Raw genomic sequence first — 19,808 nt, forward strand, 5'->3', positions numbered from 1 at the left:
ATAGTTCTGATTGGGCTAAGCACTGACATTCCTCTTCAGAAATCGCGTAAAGGGGGATGTAGAAACGGGGGGTATGTCCTTGGAGGAATAAAACAAGTATACAGGAGTTGCGGAGAGCTGCGAAATCGGTTTCGTCAGTGACTGTGAACTCGTGCGAGACGGAGGGGTTCAAACGCGACTAGCGCCAGCTGCATACGGAATTTTGCAACTATTCTCATTTTATATCATTGTTTTCGCGTCGTCTGGTTTGTTTTGAAACATTTCTAAATTCTTTGCACCTTTTTCCAAAATGACTCGTATTTGTTTGGAGGAATAAAACAAACCAGACGACGCGAAAACAATGCTATAAAATGAGAATAGTTACAAAATCCCGAATGCAGTTGGCGCTAGTCGCGTTTGAACCCCTCCGAATCGCGCAAGATCACGGTCACTGACGAAACCGATTTCGCAGCTCTCCGCAACTCCTGTATACTTGTTTTATTCCTCCAAGGTATGTCGAGGTAGACTTTTATCTATTCATACATTCCAAGAAAGGCAGCGCGATCATGGCGCGATCTACCGGTTAGGGTTTGAATTCTTTAAAAAGTCTACCTCGACATTTCCCCCCTTCCCCCCCCCGCCTCGAACTGGCACTACGCTGTCGGATTTAGCGCCTTCTTTCCTTTCCCCTCCTCTACTATTTCTCCATGTTTGGAACTACGGTAGCGTCTTCTCTCTAGTCCATAGAAATTTTCTATGCTCTAGTCCATCGCTGAGTCTTGTTTTATTTCTGGCATCATGAGAGAACAAACTTCAGAATTGTGGCTTTCGAATCGATCGCAATTTTAACACCCCGCAAAGTCACACGGTTTCTATTCCTATTTTTTGTGAAATATATTATTGCTTAACACGCTTACAATATGAAAATGACTGTGGTGGTTCCGTATTTCGGGGGTATGAACAATCACTTGTGACATGTAGGCCTAGGACGGTAAACAGTGTTTTTACGTGGGTGTTATGGAAATTGTTCCAGAAAAAAAGCGGTTGCACACCTTCGCAAAACAACATCCTACAAATTTATTAAACTAGGTCCAAGATTTAGAAGTACCCATTTTCTTTGGCAGGTGAGTTCCTAAACAAGTCACTTGGTTAAATATCATAAATATCATATCTATTGGGAGATCATTATCCAAAATAGGTTTAAAAAAATGGAATCCAGGAAATCAGTTATTAAAGAATTATGTAAAAAGTTTGAGAATACCCCTGGTGAAAACAACTCTAGTTTGGAAGAACAAAGTGGAAACAATTCGATTTCCGCAACGGATCTCTGTGAAAGTAATAATAGCCCCTTAACAGCCAGTGTATCAGTTAAAAAGTTTGATTCCGAAACACCTAATTTGAGATGGAGCAATTACAAAGAAATGTATAATGGGGTAGTACTCATAAAGCAAGAAGAGAAACACAATGGCGTTCCGAAGAAGTCAAAACCCTACGCTGAGGTTCTTCCAATAGTGCAACACCCTAAAGACAAAGCATCGAAAAGGGTTTCTAAACCTTGTAACAATTTGAAATTGTTCACAGAAAATTTTCAAACTAAGCCAACTATTTCTGATAGAAAGAAATTGTTTGAAAAAAATAAGCAACAGAATCTACCAGACGAAACTAATATTACTAGATCTAGGTCCAAAAGTGTACCTTTTGCTTCTGCCCTTGGAGGCACATCATATAGTAATATAGAGGGTGACATTCACCACGCTAGTTTTGCTGTAGCAAGAACAGACTCCGATGTGTCAAGAAAAAATGTAACCAATCGACATCTTATGAGGCCTCCACCTAAGAATGATATTTATCCTACACCACCCAAGAAGCCACCTCGAACTTTTGCTCACGATCGTTACATAGAAACAAAACAAAGTGTATTTCCAAAACATCAAATTGGGAATATGCAAGATTTTGATTGTTCTAATTCAAATAAACCCAATTTCTTTGCTCCTAGTTCTAAGGGTTCTCCTCCCGTGTTTGTTGATTTAACGTCAATCAACTTAGAACCCTCGAAACACTATGGAACATTAAAACGGAGCTTTAGTGAGGAGCATGTTTACGCTGAACCCTATGAAGCGTTATATTCTGGATCTGGAATTCAAAATACGAGGTCAGTTACTCTATCTGCTCAAGAAAATGTAAAAAAGTGCGATAGCAGGTCTATCAGTCTGAAGAGAGACAATAATCAACTTCATTATATGGTAAAAAATCTTAAAATCCTTTTATGGCAAGAATGCTAAAAATGAATTTTTTTAGAGCACTCCCATTGTAGATCTTGAGTCTTGTATTGGCATCAAATCACCTCGCCAAAAAAATAAAATAATTAATGGCTTGCCCTTCACACCTTCTCGAAAACCTAAATCCACTACTACCAATGTAAGTATAAATTTACGCAGAAGTTTGTAATAAATCTATAAGAGAAGTATCTACACCAGAAACGGGTAGCTTCGTAGACTAGAGGCTATTTTCAATTAGTGCCTATATTGTTTGATTAAAAATGCTCTCAATTTGAAATATAATTATGAATGTTTACTGTTTTGAAGAATCTATCTAAGAAATTTTCTCTTGAGCATTTAAGATTTCTAGATTAGTGAAAAGTCACGTGCTTTAAAAATTAAGTAAAACTTTATTAAAAGTAAGTTTGAAAAATTGTGATTATTTATAGAACTTCGTTTTATATTATTTGATTACTGTGTTATACAAATTTAATATAGCCATCAGCATAAGTAACATATTGCCACCTTCCTTTTTGGTGAGAACCGCTAAAGTATATTAAAAATTGAAAAACTTTCAAAAGTAGATACTTTGGAAAAATAAAAATTTATGGAGCCAAAGAATAAAATTTAAAATTGTTGTTTTAGCTTATTTTTATTGCTATCAAACCAACTTTGGTAATCAAGAGAGTGGGGAGTTGCAAACTATCATTAACCCAAATTTATCAGCTTATACTTATGGATTTGTGTTACTTATAAGTTATAACATCATAAATTTATAGATGACCTCTTCGGTAATATGTTTATTCCTTTCTAAGGTAAAAGAAATGGTCAACCAATCTTTCAACCAGTTATGGAAAAAGTTATATGTCAGAGGGGTAAATGAAGAAATTGACTTAAATGGGGATGATGTCACTGGTAAGTTTTTTATTATCATTTACACTGAGGATACAAACGATAGGTCAAAAGGGCGCGTAATGGTAAAATTAAAAACTTGTCAAAATGGAAAAAAAATTCAGAGCACATATCAATCAATATTGTCTATTTCTATTATAAAATTTTGCATTCAAATTTAAAAGTACATATTTGAGAAAATTGCCTTTGAGGTTAATGCTCTGAAACGAAGTGGGAAGAATGCATGCTTGAGAAAAAAATTAAATTGAGTGTATTATCCTTCATAGGAGACAGCGGTAGCGAAGTATCTATGAAAGATGTGCAAGAAAGGATAATCTACGTTAGATCCCTCAAAAGCAAGGTGAATTAACATTTATTTTAAATGTGGTAGTAATAAATTTTTTAATCGCTACTTGATATATGTGGTAAACAACATCTATATTATTGTATTCCATTTGTAGGTTATTGGTTCAGTAGGAAGTGAATGTAAAAATGAAAAATCTAATCTTTTTGACTGCCTACTTGTTTCCTGCCTAACTCCAGCCAGAAAAGACTCGCTTCCTAAACCAAGATTAATTTACAAATTTCCAAAACAGGTTGGTTATTTTTATCTTATACTAGTCTTGTAGGTCTTTTGTGGGGGAAATTTTGTCATGTTTTTATTACGGACCTTTTTTGCTTCCACTGTGGGTGTATACGCTACTTTAGTTTTGTGTAGGTTCTTATCTCTATGGTCTCAAATTTTCCACCCTATACTTGTTAGTCCACAATAAATATTTCTTCATCAAATTTTTGGAACTCTAGAAATCCTTTCCAAAAAATTAGCTTATACCAAATTTTACTCACTGAACAATAAAAAAATTTCTGTAAGGGTACCCTCCTATCAATACAAAATTTGGAAGAAATAGGTGTTTCGGAATTTGCGTTTCTTATGTAATAACAGTTACTAGTATCTACATAAGTAACATAATAACAAAAAGTATGACACTTCCTATTGTTTGAATGCTAATTTATTAACTGAACCTATTTTCCATACTGACCCTCCCGCCCAGCTTTGACTTGGACCTGAAACTGAACTGAGTAGTATATTATTGTCCTTGGCACTAGAATATTTCTATTTGGGCATATTTTAGACACTAGGGAGCTCTGTGCTGAATGAAACCTTGATAGCGCAATAACTATGAAAATGAGTTCGGTGATAATCTAGGCTATTTGTCGTACTAAGTTATTATGTTAATTAAACTTTATTTCGTAACTTCTTAAAATAAAATAATGATTATGAGCAAAATAATGTTACAATACTTGATGTGATAAAAAAAATTATTCATAGATGGGTTGCTAAATTTGTATAAAAACTAAATATTTAGCAATGGATTAAATGTTGAAATTACAAGTTTCCTCCCAATGTATAAATTTATTGATGTTTTTTAATTTACAGAAAGAAAGTGAGTATGAGCAAATGATGATACCCCAGTTGTGCTTCCCAGACTGTGCTACGGTTAAATCAACAACTACCTACAAAAGGTAAGTCAATATGTCAAGCCAAAATCTTTATAAAAGCTATGAAGATGTCTTAAGAGTTTTTGTGTAAATAATTCATCAGCTTCATCTACAAATGTTCTTTTGAGCCATCTGTATTAAAACCTCAAAACAACATATCAAAAATTATGTAAAACAAATTATTATATGGCACCAATGCAATTGTTTCAGTAAATTGCTAATATTTAAGAGACATATGAACTTGCATATATGGTAAAACGTTTAGATGCCATGCTGCCATATAACTAATTTCACTTTATCTGCCAAAGTTTAAACTTGCTTTGCGAGGTCAAAATAGGGTGAAAGAACTTAACAAACTGTCTCTTGCGCATCATTTTAATTACAGTGAGACATTCATGTTTGTTGTTAAAGATGGAAATGGAACCCAAACATTTGGATTTTGCTTAAGACTTCTGGTAAATATTTCCTTTATTTTTGCACGAGAAGTTTCATCATCCTTATTTAAAATTTATCTAGTTTGCTCACTTTTGTCTCAAACATTTTCCCATTTTAGGGAAGTCCTCAAGTTCCAAAAACTGCATTTCTTACCTTACCTGCTGTTGTATGTTTACTCACCAATAGAAATTCCGTAGGATTATATATGAAAGTAAGTACGCCACACAACAATTATTCTAGTATTATTATTTTGAGGGGTTCAGCTTATATAACTAATGTTAAAAGGAGAATCATAAAATAGTAAAAAAAAGTTCTTTTTAAATTAACTACAAAAACTAAAACCATATAAAGTTTTTATTATTTCCTTATGTTTAATATAATGTCCATGTAATATTTCAGATTCTTCTTGAAATAGAAAAACACCTCTTTCTTTCCCATCTTGATTTTCAAGAGTATATTTCGAGATTATATAACACTGAAGTTCCTGTTCCTGGAAGAGTTTTTTGGCTCCCAGATATGAGTGAGGTAACTAAAATCTTTTCCTTTTCACAATTAATTCTCAAAAATGAAATTTAAACAGTTTAGTACTAAATACAACCTGGTTTTATTATCTTTCGATTTTTATTGAAATGTTGTTTTAATTACAAAATATAATGATTGGTAAAAATAATATTTTTGTCATCAATTCTAACTTTTTTTTACGTATAAGAACTTAATTTTTCTAAATGAAGAACTAGTTTACGTATGGCTTTGGAGTAAAAAAAACCCCTATTAAACAAAGAATTATCATACTGAGCTATTTGTCAAATTTCAACCAAGTCACGATGGTAAGAATCTGAAAATGAGGTGTTTGATGACTCGTACTGGCACATGTTTCAAACCAGATAAATTATCATAAAGAGTAACTGTCAAAAATATATAACTCGTGAGAGGAAAATTATTAGCCCACTTGAGCAATTTTGTAAAACAAGTTAGCATATAGTGATATTTGGTTAGTATATCTGTTATATTATAACATTTTTTCCCACCCTGTTACCATTACAGTTAAATAAAAACTCAAGAACCCAAATTCTAAGGCCCACAGACAACAGGATTATTAATGTAAGTTGTATAAACTGGTTAACGAGAATTCATTATCCGTTTGAAGTGTGGCTTGCTCACATTTAAGTTACCTCTTGGAAAAAAATTCTGTTAACTTAACAGGCTCTTTTGGCCTAAGTTGTGAGCTTTAAAGGCCTAGTTTCACTCGTCTTTGGAAAAAAGTATTAAAATTTTTGGATTACTTCGCCATTGTATTCCCTCTTATTTGTAGCGATGTCAATGATGTCAGTGGATTAAATCCAGTATTGTAATTGCTATTAAAATTGTCAGTAATTACAATACCCTTGACGCAAAGTACAAATTAAAATTCAAAATTCAAATTCAAATTATTTATTTACTCGAGAGTCATATTAAGATATCAAGGTATAACTGCTATCAATAGGATAATGATTAATGAAGGCGAATAAATATGATGTTGGAACCCTTTTTTGATATGGGGGATTAATTTTAGTGAGAATGTACTGTCCTATTGTTTATATTCTATATCTGTTATATCAAAAGTGACATAATTACCAAAAGAGTGACAATCCCTGTACTTTCGTATGCTAAAGGTTTAATGAATGCTCGACTCGAGATTGACCACATAAAAGACTTATTGTCGCCTTTCTGGATCTTTTTTTAGTCTATGGTATTATATCGTAGGTAGATGGCGATAGCATCTCCACAGAACAACGAAAAATAAAAAAATACATTAACTTTGACCAGTGCTACTTAGTTCATCCGTTCCTCACTAAGAGGCGTTATTTGTTGGTTTTAACTTCCTTCCCTCCCCAAAGCATACTTTCCCTTCTCCCGTACCAACTTTTATTTCGCTAGTAACAATCATTATGAAAAAGGTCCGATTGACACACTTTTGGTAATTATGTCACTTTTGGTTATATCTATTATATTCTTACTATCATAAGTACCATAATAACTGTTAGGATAATATTTCATGATTTGATTAAGTCTTTTTTGAAAGCGTTCTAATTTTCAATTGGCATTGACTTTCCTATTAAATAGTCTGTCAGCAGCAAGTTCTTGGACATTGTTATGTGACAGTGATAGTCGTTAGTCCTTAGCTACATTATGATTTATATGACCATTGATGAAACAGACTATCATTAAAAAAATAGTGTTGAAAAAATACTATATACCTCAGCTATTATGTTACTTATGTTAATATACAACAAATATTCACTTAAAAATTGTAAAATCTTATCAAGTTCCTTCTCAAATGATTTTAGACTGAAATTACTCACCTGTTGCAATTTCTGGAGGTTGACCTGCTGCTTCAAATTGTCGCTTCATTATTATTAGAAAGACGGGTATTACTAGTTGCTGACTCAAGCAGGTTTGAAAAAAATATATAACTAAATGGTGTTTCAAAATTTTTAATTTAAAAAAAATGTTTTAGCACCTTATTTAAGTGCTCTATGGCCATACTGTCTCTTCTTTACCCACTTTCTTGGCAGCATAGTGTCTTGCCTGTATTACCCGAAAGTCTTTTGGCCCAGTCGTGTTCAAGCTCACCGTATTTATTTGGAGTGTCTAGTCAAAGTGTTCATAAAGTAATGGACATTCAACAAGAAAAGGCATGTTTTGAGTTTTAACTATAGAAATTCATTAATGCAATTGAAACAATGCATGTATTAGTATCGAGTGAAAATTACCCATTTTAATTAAAATTTTCATCTTACTAGATTTTAATAGTCGATCTAGATCAGGGATTTAAATTGAGGGAAGTAGGAGATGAACACACAATTTTGCCAAGTCGATCACAAAAAGCCGTAAAATGTGCCTTAAGTCTTGCTAAAAATATGACAGGTGCATAATATTTTTTCCCCCTTTTTAAATTCTATTTCAATTTGTCAGAAAATAATTTTAAAATAAAAAATTTACTTTCAGATCCAACTGAAATGTTGAGAGATGTCATGATTAGTGAAGCGTTTATTAGAATGTTTGTTGAAACCATTGGACACTGTGATAAATATATAACTGAACCAAATCGTGGAAATTTAGTCTTTCAGGTACAGTATATTTGATAGTTATTAGGTTATGGATTATACTGAAAATCATCAAACATTTAACTCTTCAAGCTGTCCCTAACTAGAATGGGACAGACATTTACCAAAACCCCATGCATTAGCGTTCATACTGGGGGTCTGAAAAATCTTTTGATAGGTGACGTTGAGGTTGTGGTTGTTTTTAGAGACAGCCTCCATTCATTTAAATTATTTAATAATTTAAAAAAAATTATGCCATAAACTAATGTTGCTTTGGCACCACATTTCAATTAATTTGAACTCAATACATCTTTATTACTGGGGTCATGGCAAAACTACTGAGCATATAAAATTTTTTGAAGATAGTGACCTTGTAGTTTAATCCTCAGTTTGTACCTCACTCGCCCGAAACAATTCTAGAATCCGCAATAGTTGATAAAACTATTGAAATCTGAAAATAAACAAATATTACAAAAATATTTTAGTTATTTCTTAAGTTTGAGAATGATTGTCAAAATCAGAAGAAAAATGTTTTCATAATTAGCTTGGTAATACATATCCTATGTTCATAATTAAAATAATGTTTTTCCCTAAACATTTCATGGCTTATTTTGTTCATTTTACTTAACTGAATTAAGAGATTTGGATATGTTTCTGTTAGTTGAATTGGAAATTTCTTGTCTTTTAGAGGGAAGATTTTTTTAAATATCCATCCTCCAAAAGTGTTCAGATGTTTCTCACTTGGTTTTGTGAAACACAAATGTTTGAAGTTTTCATTGAAGAGAGAATTAAATTAAAACGAACCTCAAGCATACGAAAACAACCAGGTTTTAGTGCACCCCAAGGATTATTCGACCGTAGACTAGAAGAATTTTGGAAGCAATGCCACGGTACAAGTGGTATTAAGGAAAATGTTCGGGAATTGGGGAAGAAAGTTAAAAACTTTGGTGAGTTTCTATTTTAACTTTTATGCCTTATCTTTTGATATAGTAACTGTGGTTTTTGTCAGTTGGTGAATTAACATACTACTGACCAAAGCATTCTATAACTAATTGAAAAAATATAAATTTTGTATAAAAAGTAGCTAAAATTGTTTTTGAAATGTAAATCAGGGTCAGGGATTTCTTGATGGTCCCCAAATTTCTGGATCAAGTTTGTAGGTCAACCATATAATCCCTTTCAGTTCTGATACAAGGAAGATGATGTTATATTGTGACCTAATAAATATAGTTACCAATCTTTTTCTTTCTTTTATTTTTAGGTGAACGGCTCAAAGGATTTAAAGGATTTTGATATTTGGTAGATGGTTGTTTATTAGTGATATGGAAGTTCGCTTTGTATATTGAATCATTACTTTTTTTAACAATGAAAATTAAGGCTTTTTAAAGGCTATATTTTAAGTATGGAGATTTTATGGTTTACAAAATGTGAATTTTAATATTCAATGAGTCGTGATGCAATCACAGAAGCTGTGGGTTAAATAAATTTCCAAATTTTAGATATATTTTTATATTCTTAGGTATTTTATACAAATTGTTTTATTTTTCAAATATTCGCACTTATCATAAAGTTTAAATCATGTGATTCTTGGAAATTTTTCAATTTTAGTTTGGATTATCAAACAATTTTAATTTTTTGTTTTTGTACTCAAATTGGGTCTACAAAACACTATCTTACATGTTTAACAACAAATTTGAAATCCCCAGTAAAAGTAATTCAAATTAACATTAAGTTAATTTTATCCTAAGCATGCTGGGATAGTGTAACCAGTTATTTTGGTAGGAACTTACAGGAATTTCTTGACCAATTCATTAAAGATGTCAGTCAATAAACAGTAGGTCACGTGTAAAGGTTTTTTCTACATCACTAGCAATAGTTATTGAAGATAGAGAGCACAAGTCGATAAATATTTTTAAATTTGAAGTCCACTAAAACGCATAAGGTCGTGACACTGAGAAAAACATTTTATACCTTTATTTTTTTTGTTTTATTTTATGGAACTATTCCACAAAATCAAAACGCAGATAAAATCCGAATTTTTTCTAAATTTTTTTTATTTTGAGATTTAACAAAAAATCCACAAACCCTGCAATATAAATTAAAGTAAAAATGCCAAAAATTATATTTTGATTTGTTAGAATTTCGATGTGCTAGTGCCACTCCTCACTTTCACATGTCTTCATTGCTTCAAAAATGTATAGAAAGTTAACGCCCTTTCTTGCCCTCATAGAAAGGGTATTGATACAGTTGCTATTCATGATGTAATTAATGTTGTCGATGCGGGACCCTTGTCTTAACTCTCTTTTAATGTAGATGTTATTGGTTTTGTATAATTCACCATAGCATTTTCCAATCAACTCTTCCTTCTTTTTATCTTGAAATCCTATATAATCCAAACAAAATTGTTTAATAATTAAAACAAGATTCCTATATTTTAACATTTTAAATTTCCAGCTATCCAACTTAAGAAACCCAAATGCTTGTTCAATATACTGCTATTTGAAATATAAATTTACTGTGTACTGCAAAAGTGTTTAAGGTGCAATGCAATTTTTAATTTCAAAATCAATGTAGAGATATTCATTGTCCTTGTATCCTCCGCACCTCTTCACTGCTTTCTCAGATGCCAAAAATTTAAGTTTTTTTTATAAAAAAATTTGGTAACATATTTTCAAAAGTACATACAACTATTATTTATCTGCAGAGTTAACATTTTAAAGGGCAACGCAAGTGAGCTGGCATTTGTATGAATATGAATGCAAAGTACGAAATTTACAGTAAACTCTGCGTGGTCTCGCCAGTACCGAGTGGGGGTGTAGGGGGTTAAAAAGCACGTTGCTTTTTCTTTATTTTGCCACAGAGCTTGCGTTGCCCTTTAAATAACACCCTTAAAATGATTTATTCATCAATTCGTTTTTTGAATCATTATAAAATCTTTGTTCTGGTAATTAATGTTTTAGATTAAAAAAATTTCATAAAATCAGTTCATTAATACTAATAAGTATTATTATTAATAGTAGCATATAAAAAAGTTGCTTAAGGTACTCTTTGATAGGTTAAGTTTTGAGCTTTTTTATTGTAATACCAAATTACAAAAATTCAATTTATTTTCCTACAATGAATGTGTTGTTACTGTAATATTTATTTAGAGTAGCAAATATGATGATGATGGCATAATTGAAATATATAATGTTTGTTAAATTACTTTTTATGCATCGTACAAAGCCAGAAGTTAATAAACTCAAGTAATTAACGAAAAAACCAAAGGCATTCATATAATACCAAAAGCTTTATATTTGAGGAGTGATATGAGGAAAGGAAATTCAAAAGTGGTTGTGAATTTGACCTCAAATGTTTATTGAATAGCTCATTGATTAATCTGTTCATTTTTCTTCTGGCAAAATTAATGCCTTTTTAATGCTCAGGGTGAAAATACCACGATTAATAATTTTACCAAACTATACTAGTCACTACTTCTGGTATTTCTAATTTTGTCAATTATGAAAAATTATAATAAGTTTAATGTTACGAAATGATGATGGGCATTATGTAATTGGGTTATGGTAAATTCAGTAAAGGCCTTATAACTCATATTCTGTTTCTTTCTTAATAGAAAATTAGGCTTATGTTAAAACCAGCAGCAAAAGTGGATAATAAAAAAACTATTTAACTCCCTACAGACATGTCAAAATCTTGGGGCTAAATTCACCACAAATTCCGGCAAGACGTTCGTCCGCAACAGCAGCAAGAAAACAGTGCGGTATGAAATATCTCCATTTCAAATATTAAGTTAATTTTCTTATGTACGCTATAAACCTGTAATAATAATAATCAGCTAGGCTAATACCCAATTAAGGCACCTTCTTTAGCCCAAGTCATCTAGCGACTTATAATTCCTTAAACAGGTGGCCAACAGCTCCCTACAATAACTATTACCTAGCTATGTCACTGAATGTTTTCAATTGGTAAAAAGTAAGACGCGCAGGTTCGGTCTTAACTTGGTTAACAACCCGTTCTCTTTTTCCGAGAAAAGTGTTAAGCATAAGGGCATTTCGTTGTGGAGCAGCCTTCCTAATAGATTAAAGGAAACCAAATCAACATTATTATTATTATTTTTAATATTATTATTATTATTATTTTTATTATTATTTTTATTATTTTTATTATTATTATTATTTTATTATTATTAATACTTTGAAGTATTATCTACTTTTGCCATGAGGTATAACTATATTAAATTTTATGAACTGAAGCCTAGAGGGCAATAAAAAAGCACTGGATTTTCTTGAAAATTTCATCCTGATCAAGATATTTTATCTTAACTTAATTAGGTTGGTTCACATTTTTTTTCTAAATTGACCCTTATTACGCCCTCGAATTCCTAAAATCTGTAGTTACAAATTACTGTAATTTTATTGAGTGGTTTTTGGGTGCCCTTGGTAAAAGCACTTACTTATTTTCGAATATTCATCACTTGGCAGTGCATTTGATCTACTTAAGAAATTCTATAGTTAGTTTCACTGAGGAATGTGTCCAATAAATCATCAAAAAGATGGACAATATGCCCCAAAAAGGAAAAATACCAAATACTTACCAATGGTGGAAATGATATAAACACACTTCATTTGTTCAAAACTGTTGCATGATGTACTGAAGATAGCAGTTGACACAGTTATGACCCCATTGAAATTCCACTGTCGATTCCTGAAGTTATAATTTTATCATTAGTCAGGAGTAAAAGTAAAAATATATAAGCTCCATATAAACATTTTTTATCTATTTGGAAGCTATAAGCTAGAGTTATAAATTCATGGCCACTCAAAAATAGAGCATTAAAAAACTGGAGAAAGAATACATATAGTAATATTACAAAAGACTTACATCAGAATAATATCGTCTATAAACAAATAAATATCTCTAGGCAGGTTAATCTTAGCCATTTTTCATCATCAGGAAAACTAACACGCAGTAAATTTTGAGCCATGATGCAGTGTGTGCTTCCTCAGTTTAGTGGGAAAATCGCATTCATTGAAAGTGTCTCGAGCCTGCCTAGGTTTCAATTTTACAGCCTAAATGGAAACTTATCTTAAAAGATCTAATTATATACTTCTGGTAGTACTAATACATTAATATATTATAATTAAGTATATGCAGTAAGAAATGCAAGACTTTTTTTTGGCTTTTTGGTAAAACGAACAAAACTTTATTTTTTGAGCGCGTCTTCTACAAACTTCATGAAAGAGTTTATTTTTCATTTTGTTTTTATTTCCTGGTCTAAAGTTGCAAGGTAGGGGAACAGGAAGTCTGTCTGTTGTGTTAGTGTACTTTTTGTATTTCACCTTTTTTCAATCAACTTCTCACATCGCAGCATTTTGTGAATAAAATTAACATTCTTCATAAATGAGAAAAAATTTAAGGATAATAATCCAAGTAAATTTTGAAGAAAAAAAAACAATTCGGATATGTCTCCATTCTTATCACATTACACGTGGTAAAAATTGCATAATATAAATAATTTATCAGCATCACTAGGCTTTTTAAATAATTATACAATCAAATTCTGAGTGAAATAATTACAACAAATAAGCAGACTCCATAAATTTCCATTTTAGTTTTAACAATTTTGGAACATTACAAGGAGTGGGCTTTCAATTAAATAAGATTTGTTTAAAAAATTACAGAAAGTTTTGGAATCTAAGGCCATATGCAACAAAATGAGAAATTTTTTAATTTATTTTCTCTACCCAACAAGTGTATTACGTGATCGCATTCCTAAAATGAAGAGCTTTTTTTACTTAGGTTGTTTTTTCGATTAGCACCACAATATCGTAATTTTTATTATGCTGGTCTATTAAGTGAACCACAGCCAAAACTTTGTTGAAATATATTTACAAAGTAGAATAAAAGTGACATCATATTATTCACCGAAGTTTGTCAAATAGTAATATTTTTTCTTAACATTTTAAAGCTAGAAATTATTTATAATATCTTACAATAGGTTTGTTTTTATAATCCTACCCTTAAATAGGCCTATCTGAGGAATGTGAGTATCTCGCTGATGCTTCCGTCCCGGTGAACAAGCTCATTGCCCTAATACAGTAAAAAAAGGAATAACTACAATTGTCTACTATAAATACGCGATACTTTTTTATTTTAGTTATATTCTCAAAAGGAAAACAGCGACTTTAATGTTTTGCATAGGCCTATGTTTTGATAAAGTATTAAATATCTTTTATTTTTTTTATGAGCCCCACCGCTGAAGGTTTTAAACTCCCTATGGTTAACATTAGCGAAAAATATGTACAATAAAAAGTTTATAGTTCTAAGGGGATGAAAAATAACAGGCCTATTTTGTGAGGATAAATTTAAATAGCGTAATATATTACGTGAAATATCCTAAGAATTTTTAACTTCTATAATTTTTTCAGCAACCTTAGATTTGGCCATATTAAAACTCACTTTGTTCTTAAATTTTGAAAAATTAAATTATTTATAACAGTTAAATTTTTATAATAAGCTTAACCGAATTTCAAAACCTAGCATTCATTGCATTTGACCTTTTTTTAACAACCTAGAAGGATAAATTTATTTTTATACATATATTTATATCTAAATTTTTCCAACATAAGTAACAATTACAACAGGCTTGCATAAATTACACTTGACAATGGTTTAAACGTTCAGGTGTCAGTACCTACCAAATACTGAAATCTGTTTTCAAATACAATTTTTAATATATTTTATATTTCTTAATTTATCCCATTTCAAGATGTATTTTTAACAGTCATACGCACCCTGAATGTTTATTACGTTCTAATAAAAACAATCTATTAACTACGATAGATTTCTCTTATTATAAGGATAAAATTAAGTCGGTCAAATAAGCCATTTTTCTAACACAAAATAAACATTTCGTAAAAACAAAGTAATAAAGTGTACTGTGATTTTTTATCTTTCTCGCTCATAGCATGCAGTTAAATAGTACAGAATTAATACTCGTCTTACCAGTCTACTCTGGTACTTTTTTTCAATTCCGACTAATGTTTTTTTCGATCACAAATATTATAATCTGTAGCATTTAATCCTCGTGTAAATTCCGTTCAACAACACCGATGATTCTATGAAAATTAAAACTGTACATTATAATATATTTGTATTTTACAGCGAATTATAATTATTTGGCTTGGCACGTTAATGTTTTTTCTTGTTGTTAATTTTTGTTGAATGCGCGCATGAACAAAATGTATGCATGAAAAATAGACTAATTAAATTTCACTGGAATTGCATTTGAAGGTGATATCAATTTTCGTAAAATTTAAAAGCTACTTTTTATGCGAATGATTTACATAAACAACAAAAATTTAAGGATATTTGATCAAACATAACTATAATAAACCTAAAAATCGCGATGTAATGGAATTTACAAATCGCGTAAACAAAGGATTTGAAATATCACACTGCGAATCTCCGTGGTAAATTTCGTATTTCTGAATTTATAGTATATTTACAGTAGTTTTAAGACTGCAATGCAAATAGGAAATGACCTGTTCAAAATCAGCACCACCATTAAGCGTAGCGGATATTTTTGGAAGTAATATATTTATTACTATGAGAATTTACCAATGATGGCTATTATGTTTTGTTTTCAATCCTTGGTATCCAGCCCTTGTTTACGCGTCACAATGTGCTGAGAACTAGACCTGTTTTTTGTATTTTATTTGGTTTTTTAAATCATTACTTTTTAATATTTTGAGTTCCGTATTCACCTCCCTGCAAAAAACAACGTGAAAGCTTCATAAGAGCACTTATAAGAACTTCTTGCCATAACCTGCATGCCGGCATATGGCTAGTTTATTTTTGTTATATAGAAGAAATTGCTAAGGGGTTTTGTTTTTATTATTATTTTAACCAATGAACGATACTTTAGCCACCGTATCTGTTAGATGTCTAATTATTTATACTTTAATGTTTTGTATAATATTTTTAAGACTATATACACTACAATGGCTGGGGGTTTAATTTCATTTTTGCCTAATGCCTCAATTCCTATTTTCTTTGTTAATTATTAATATTGCACAACAATGCCGAAAAAACCTATTCGGCTTCTTTAATTTTTGGCTTAAACAGGCTTTAAGATGAACCTCAGAAGCGCGCTTGTTTATTATTTTTCTTGAAATAGATGGCGCATACTATTGAGAAAAGAATTTTTTTTGGTCATTTACGCTTTTTTTTTTGGATTTTAGGGTGATTTTTTAATGATTTTTATTTCATGGAGAAAAATTGTTGTATTTTTTTCTCCAATTTTTAAACACTTTATTTTTTGAAAAAAAAACCTTGAAAAAGACTTTTTTCGTGAAATTTTTAATAATGCTTTGTCCCCCTTGCTTTATTTAAAATGTGCCATTTATAATATTTTTTTGGTGAAAGGGGAGAAGGAATATATTTTTTAGTTGATTCCATTGGTAGGGTGAAACTGATAGGTTTTTTGGGAAATGGTTGTTTCTAAAAATGAAAAGAAATATTATAGCACCTCATGGTTTTTTAACGTTTGAAGTTGTACGTTTAGTGTAAACAGTTATTTTATGACGTTTACTATATAAATATGGATTTTGCTTTTGGATGAAATTAATTTAACCAAGCTTCTTAGATCTATAGCATTTTAGTTTCAAGCTAAATTTCACCAAACCCCATGAATCCTACCATGTTTTTCTTTAAATTACCCAAAATTATTTTACCTACAGTTTTTCAAAGCCCTTTTCCTTAAGCAGAATTTGATGATTCTAGTTGACTCTTTATACTTATTCCCAGCTTCGTTTCTCAAAATCAAAGCGCCTAGATTTATTTTTACTTCGCCTTTTTTTCAAAACCAGTTAGAACTTTTCAAAGGTTTATCGTTTTTGTTATTTAAAACATTTTTCTTCCAACAATGTATGCCCACGTATTTTTTAAATATTATTTTAATAACGTTTTTGTTCCGATTCAATTCAACACTATCTTTGCAAAGTTTTAAATATCATAAAACGTAACTTTATATATTTTATTTTTTATATAAATTTTGGCTATTATGAGGGTTGGATTTTTTTTACGTTTAATATTTTAGCTAGCAATAGGGGTTTAACATTATACACGATATTTGACTCGAATTATTTTCATTGAATTAAAAATTATATATTTTTAATGTACGGGTATTATATTTTAACTGGGAAATTTTCAGTAGGCCTAGCATTGTTTTAATTATTTTTCCTTTTGGTGGGAATTTTTTGTCTTTTGCGTGTTTATGTAATATTTTTAACTCTAGCGAGAAAATGCGTAAATTCTAAAGATTTTTTAGCCCTATTAAACATTTTGCAAGTCTAGATGCCCTATTAGGTATTTTTTAAACTTTTTATGTGCCTCATATTATATCCTCATTTGTTTTAATTACACATATCTACATTTTTTTGTTTTTGGCTTTATATTCTATTTGAATTAGCCATGTTTGCTTTTTTTATAACAAAAATTTTCAAAGAACCAAAAAAACCACCTTTTATAATGCGAATTTCCAAGGCTTTTGACAACACACCTAAATGGGCGGGGCACTGAAATATAAAGTCTTTCGGACTTACGTTTTTATATTATTTTTCTCTATTACTTTAAATCACAGAGATATAGAGAGAAATATTTTTCATTTAAGTTCATGTTGCGTAAAAAAACCATAACACTTCAAAACTGCTTAAGCAGTGTGAATGTTTCATCGGAGGGTAGTTTGGTTGGTATGGAAAGAAGGGGGAAGGGTTGGTAATCTTATAACCTAATTTTGATGAAGAAAAATAAGACGCCATAATCGACCACTTTTCAGGCCTATTTAAGCGCCATATTCTGAGCAACGTAGCGGTTTTTATACATTTTTATTATTTCGTTTCGGTTTTATACTTTTTGTTTTTCGATTCTCCACGACAAACGCGAACTTTTAAAACACAAAAATAACTATTTTTCCCCCTAATAGTCTTAAATCCTTTTTTGAAAATAAAAATAAAATCTAACGTTACTCTTAGATTTTTGTGTTTAATATTTTTGAAAAGATTGTATTTAAGTGCTCGTAACTTTAGACGGAGTATTCAATTGAATCGTGTTGTTTAGATATATAGGATGATTTGTAAAGTAAATTATTAGACCTCTAAGTAAAACATTTTTTGGTGTATTTATACTACGGTATCGTGGTTTTAAGCTTTAGAGTTTCAGTGGTTTTTCTTCTTTTTCTCATTTTATGAAAATTAAAATTTACGGAAGCGAATATCTAATTTTTAGAAAAAGTTTTGAAGGGGAGGGGAAGATATATTGTAAGCGAGATAGATAAATTCTGTAAATATATAGTCGAAGTGAATTTATAGTAGCGTTATTAAAGTTTTTGGCTGGAGATGTGAGAGAACTTTTTGGTTCATTTTTTAGCGAAAAAACCTTTCGGTTATTTTTTTTATATCATTTTTTTCACTTTTTTTGCTTTTTTTCATAGTTTTTTGTTTTGAAACTGGAAAACAATTTCTTTGAACATTTGCCTCTTGAACTCGGCGTCAATTTCTCGTGGCTTATTTTGTTATCCATGCTTGTGTTGTATTTTCACGTGCACAAGATCAGCAGAGAGATTGTTTTTTAATTGTAATGAATAATGATAATTATTCTGTCTTCAGCGTGAATACATTTTCTTCTGATTTGCGGCGGAGATAAAAAGATGAAATATTTGTAGCTTTTCTTGAAACTGATTCGTAACACGATTTTTTTGTTTGAAAAAAATCAATTTTTTTCAAGTATTTTTGTGATGAGAACTTCTATATCTTAAATAAAGCAACCAATATGGTTCCTTTTTAAATACGAATATACTGATGTATGAAAAGTAGAAGTCAAGGAAATATTATTAATTAATTATGATTGAAAAAGTGTTAAACCAGAAGTTAAGTATGATAAATTGGGAATGTGTTTGAATAATTTACAATTAGGGTGCAAAATGAAGTGCACAAATTTTCAAGACAAATATATAAAATTGTGTTCATGACCATAGCAAGGTGGTAATCAAAAGAGGCAAATAAAATTAAAAAAATTTCCCCCAAAAAATTAGGTAATATCAGAAGTAAATGAACCGAAGTTATTGAAATAGCATTCAGAATCGGAGGGCATTTTCCTTATGAAAATTGAGTCAAATAAAAGCTAATTTCCATCCCCATCTTTTGACGCGATAAATTGCACTTGGGAATTGTGGGTATAGCTATTTCTATGTATAAAAAATGGTTTCATAAAAACAAAAACGTCTTTTTTCAGCCTAGGAGCGCACAAAATTTCAAATTTGAGGTAAAAATGTAACTTCATACTCCAACATGAGGAGTATAGCAGTCTGATAACTTTGGTTCATTTACTTCTGCTAATATATAATAAATTAACGTAAATGGCTTTGGAAGTCTGATATTTCGGTTTTATATTACCTAGCAGGAAATTATATATGTATACATTTAGAGCCTAATATAGGGTCGGTCAAACTATATATATGCTGAAATCTTGATTACTTTTGGTTTTTGTTTTCCCCCGAGCTCTTTGGTTTCCCCTTCCATAAAAACTTGAAGAGGTTAACGGTAATAGTTAGTGTAGGGAGCTGTTGGCTCGCGTGGCATGAAGGGCTAGCCACCACCCT

General features: G+C 30.8%; 2 protein-coding genes across 6 annotated transcripts in view; one reads left to right on the plus strand and one right to left on the minus strand.

Moving 5' to 3' along the window:
- Positions 1–744: 744 nt before the first annotated feature.
- Positions 745–11,715, plus strand: LOC149947682 (DENN domain-containing protein 2B-like). The gene is made up of 17 exons (XM_090174190.1): positions 745–1,103; positions 1,178–2,222; positions 2,278–2,397; positions 3,053–3,152; positions 3,416–3,489; positions 3,590–3,724; positions 4,567–4,652; positions 5,014–5,083; positions 5,182–5,274; positions 5,463–5,588; positions 6,108–6,164; positions 7,391–7,497; positions 7,561–7,738; positions 7,847–7,970; positions 8,052–8,173; positions 8,838–9,096; positions 9,411–11,715. Exons 2-17 carry the CDS (start codon positions 1,188–1,190, stop codon positions 9,440–9,442), a joined length of 2,718 nt encoding a protein of 905 aa, XP_090030316.1. The 5' UTR covers positions 745–1,103; positions 1,178–1,187; the 3' UTR covers positions 9,443–11,715.
- Positions 11,716–12,776: 1,061 nt separating this feature from the next.
- Sh (Potassium voltage-gated channel protein Shaker) overlaps positions 12,777–19,808 on the minus strand; it is a 218,751-nt gene continuing 211,719 nt past the window's right edge. For 4 of the 5 annotated variants that reach the window (XM_090174195.1, XM_090174194.1, XM_090174191.1 and 1 more), the window contains one exon: positions 13,330–19,005. The gene's annotated coding sequence lies outside the window, so the exon portion shown is untranslated. Of the gene's footprint in view, positions 12,854–13,329; positions 19,006–19,808 lie in introns of those variants that run through there. The other variant, XM_090174192.1, reaches the window with a different exon arrangement.

Source organism: Leiobunum rupestre, chromosome 4 (genome assembly GCF_980474605.1).
Source record: "Leiobunum rupestre chromosome 4, qqLeiRupe1.1.hap1, whole genome shotgun sequence".
NCBI classification, from domain to species: domain Eukaryota; kingdom Metazoa; phylum Arthropoda; class Arachnida; order Opiliones; family Sclerosomatidae; genus Leiobunum; species Leiobunum rupestre.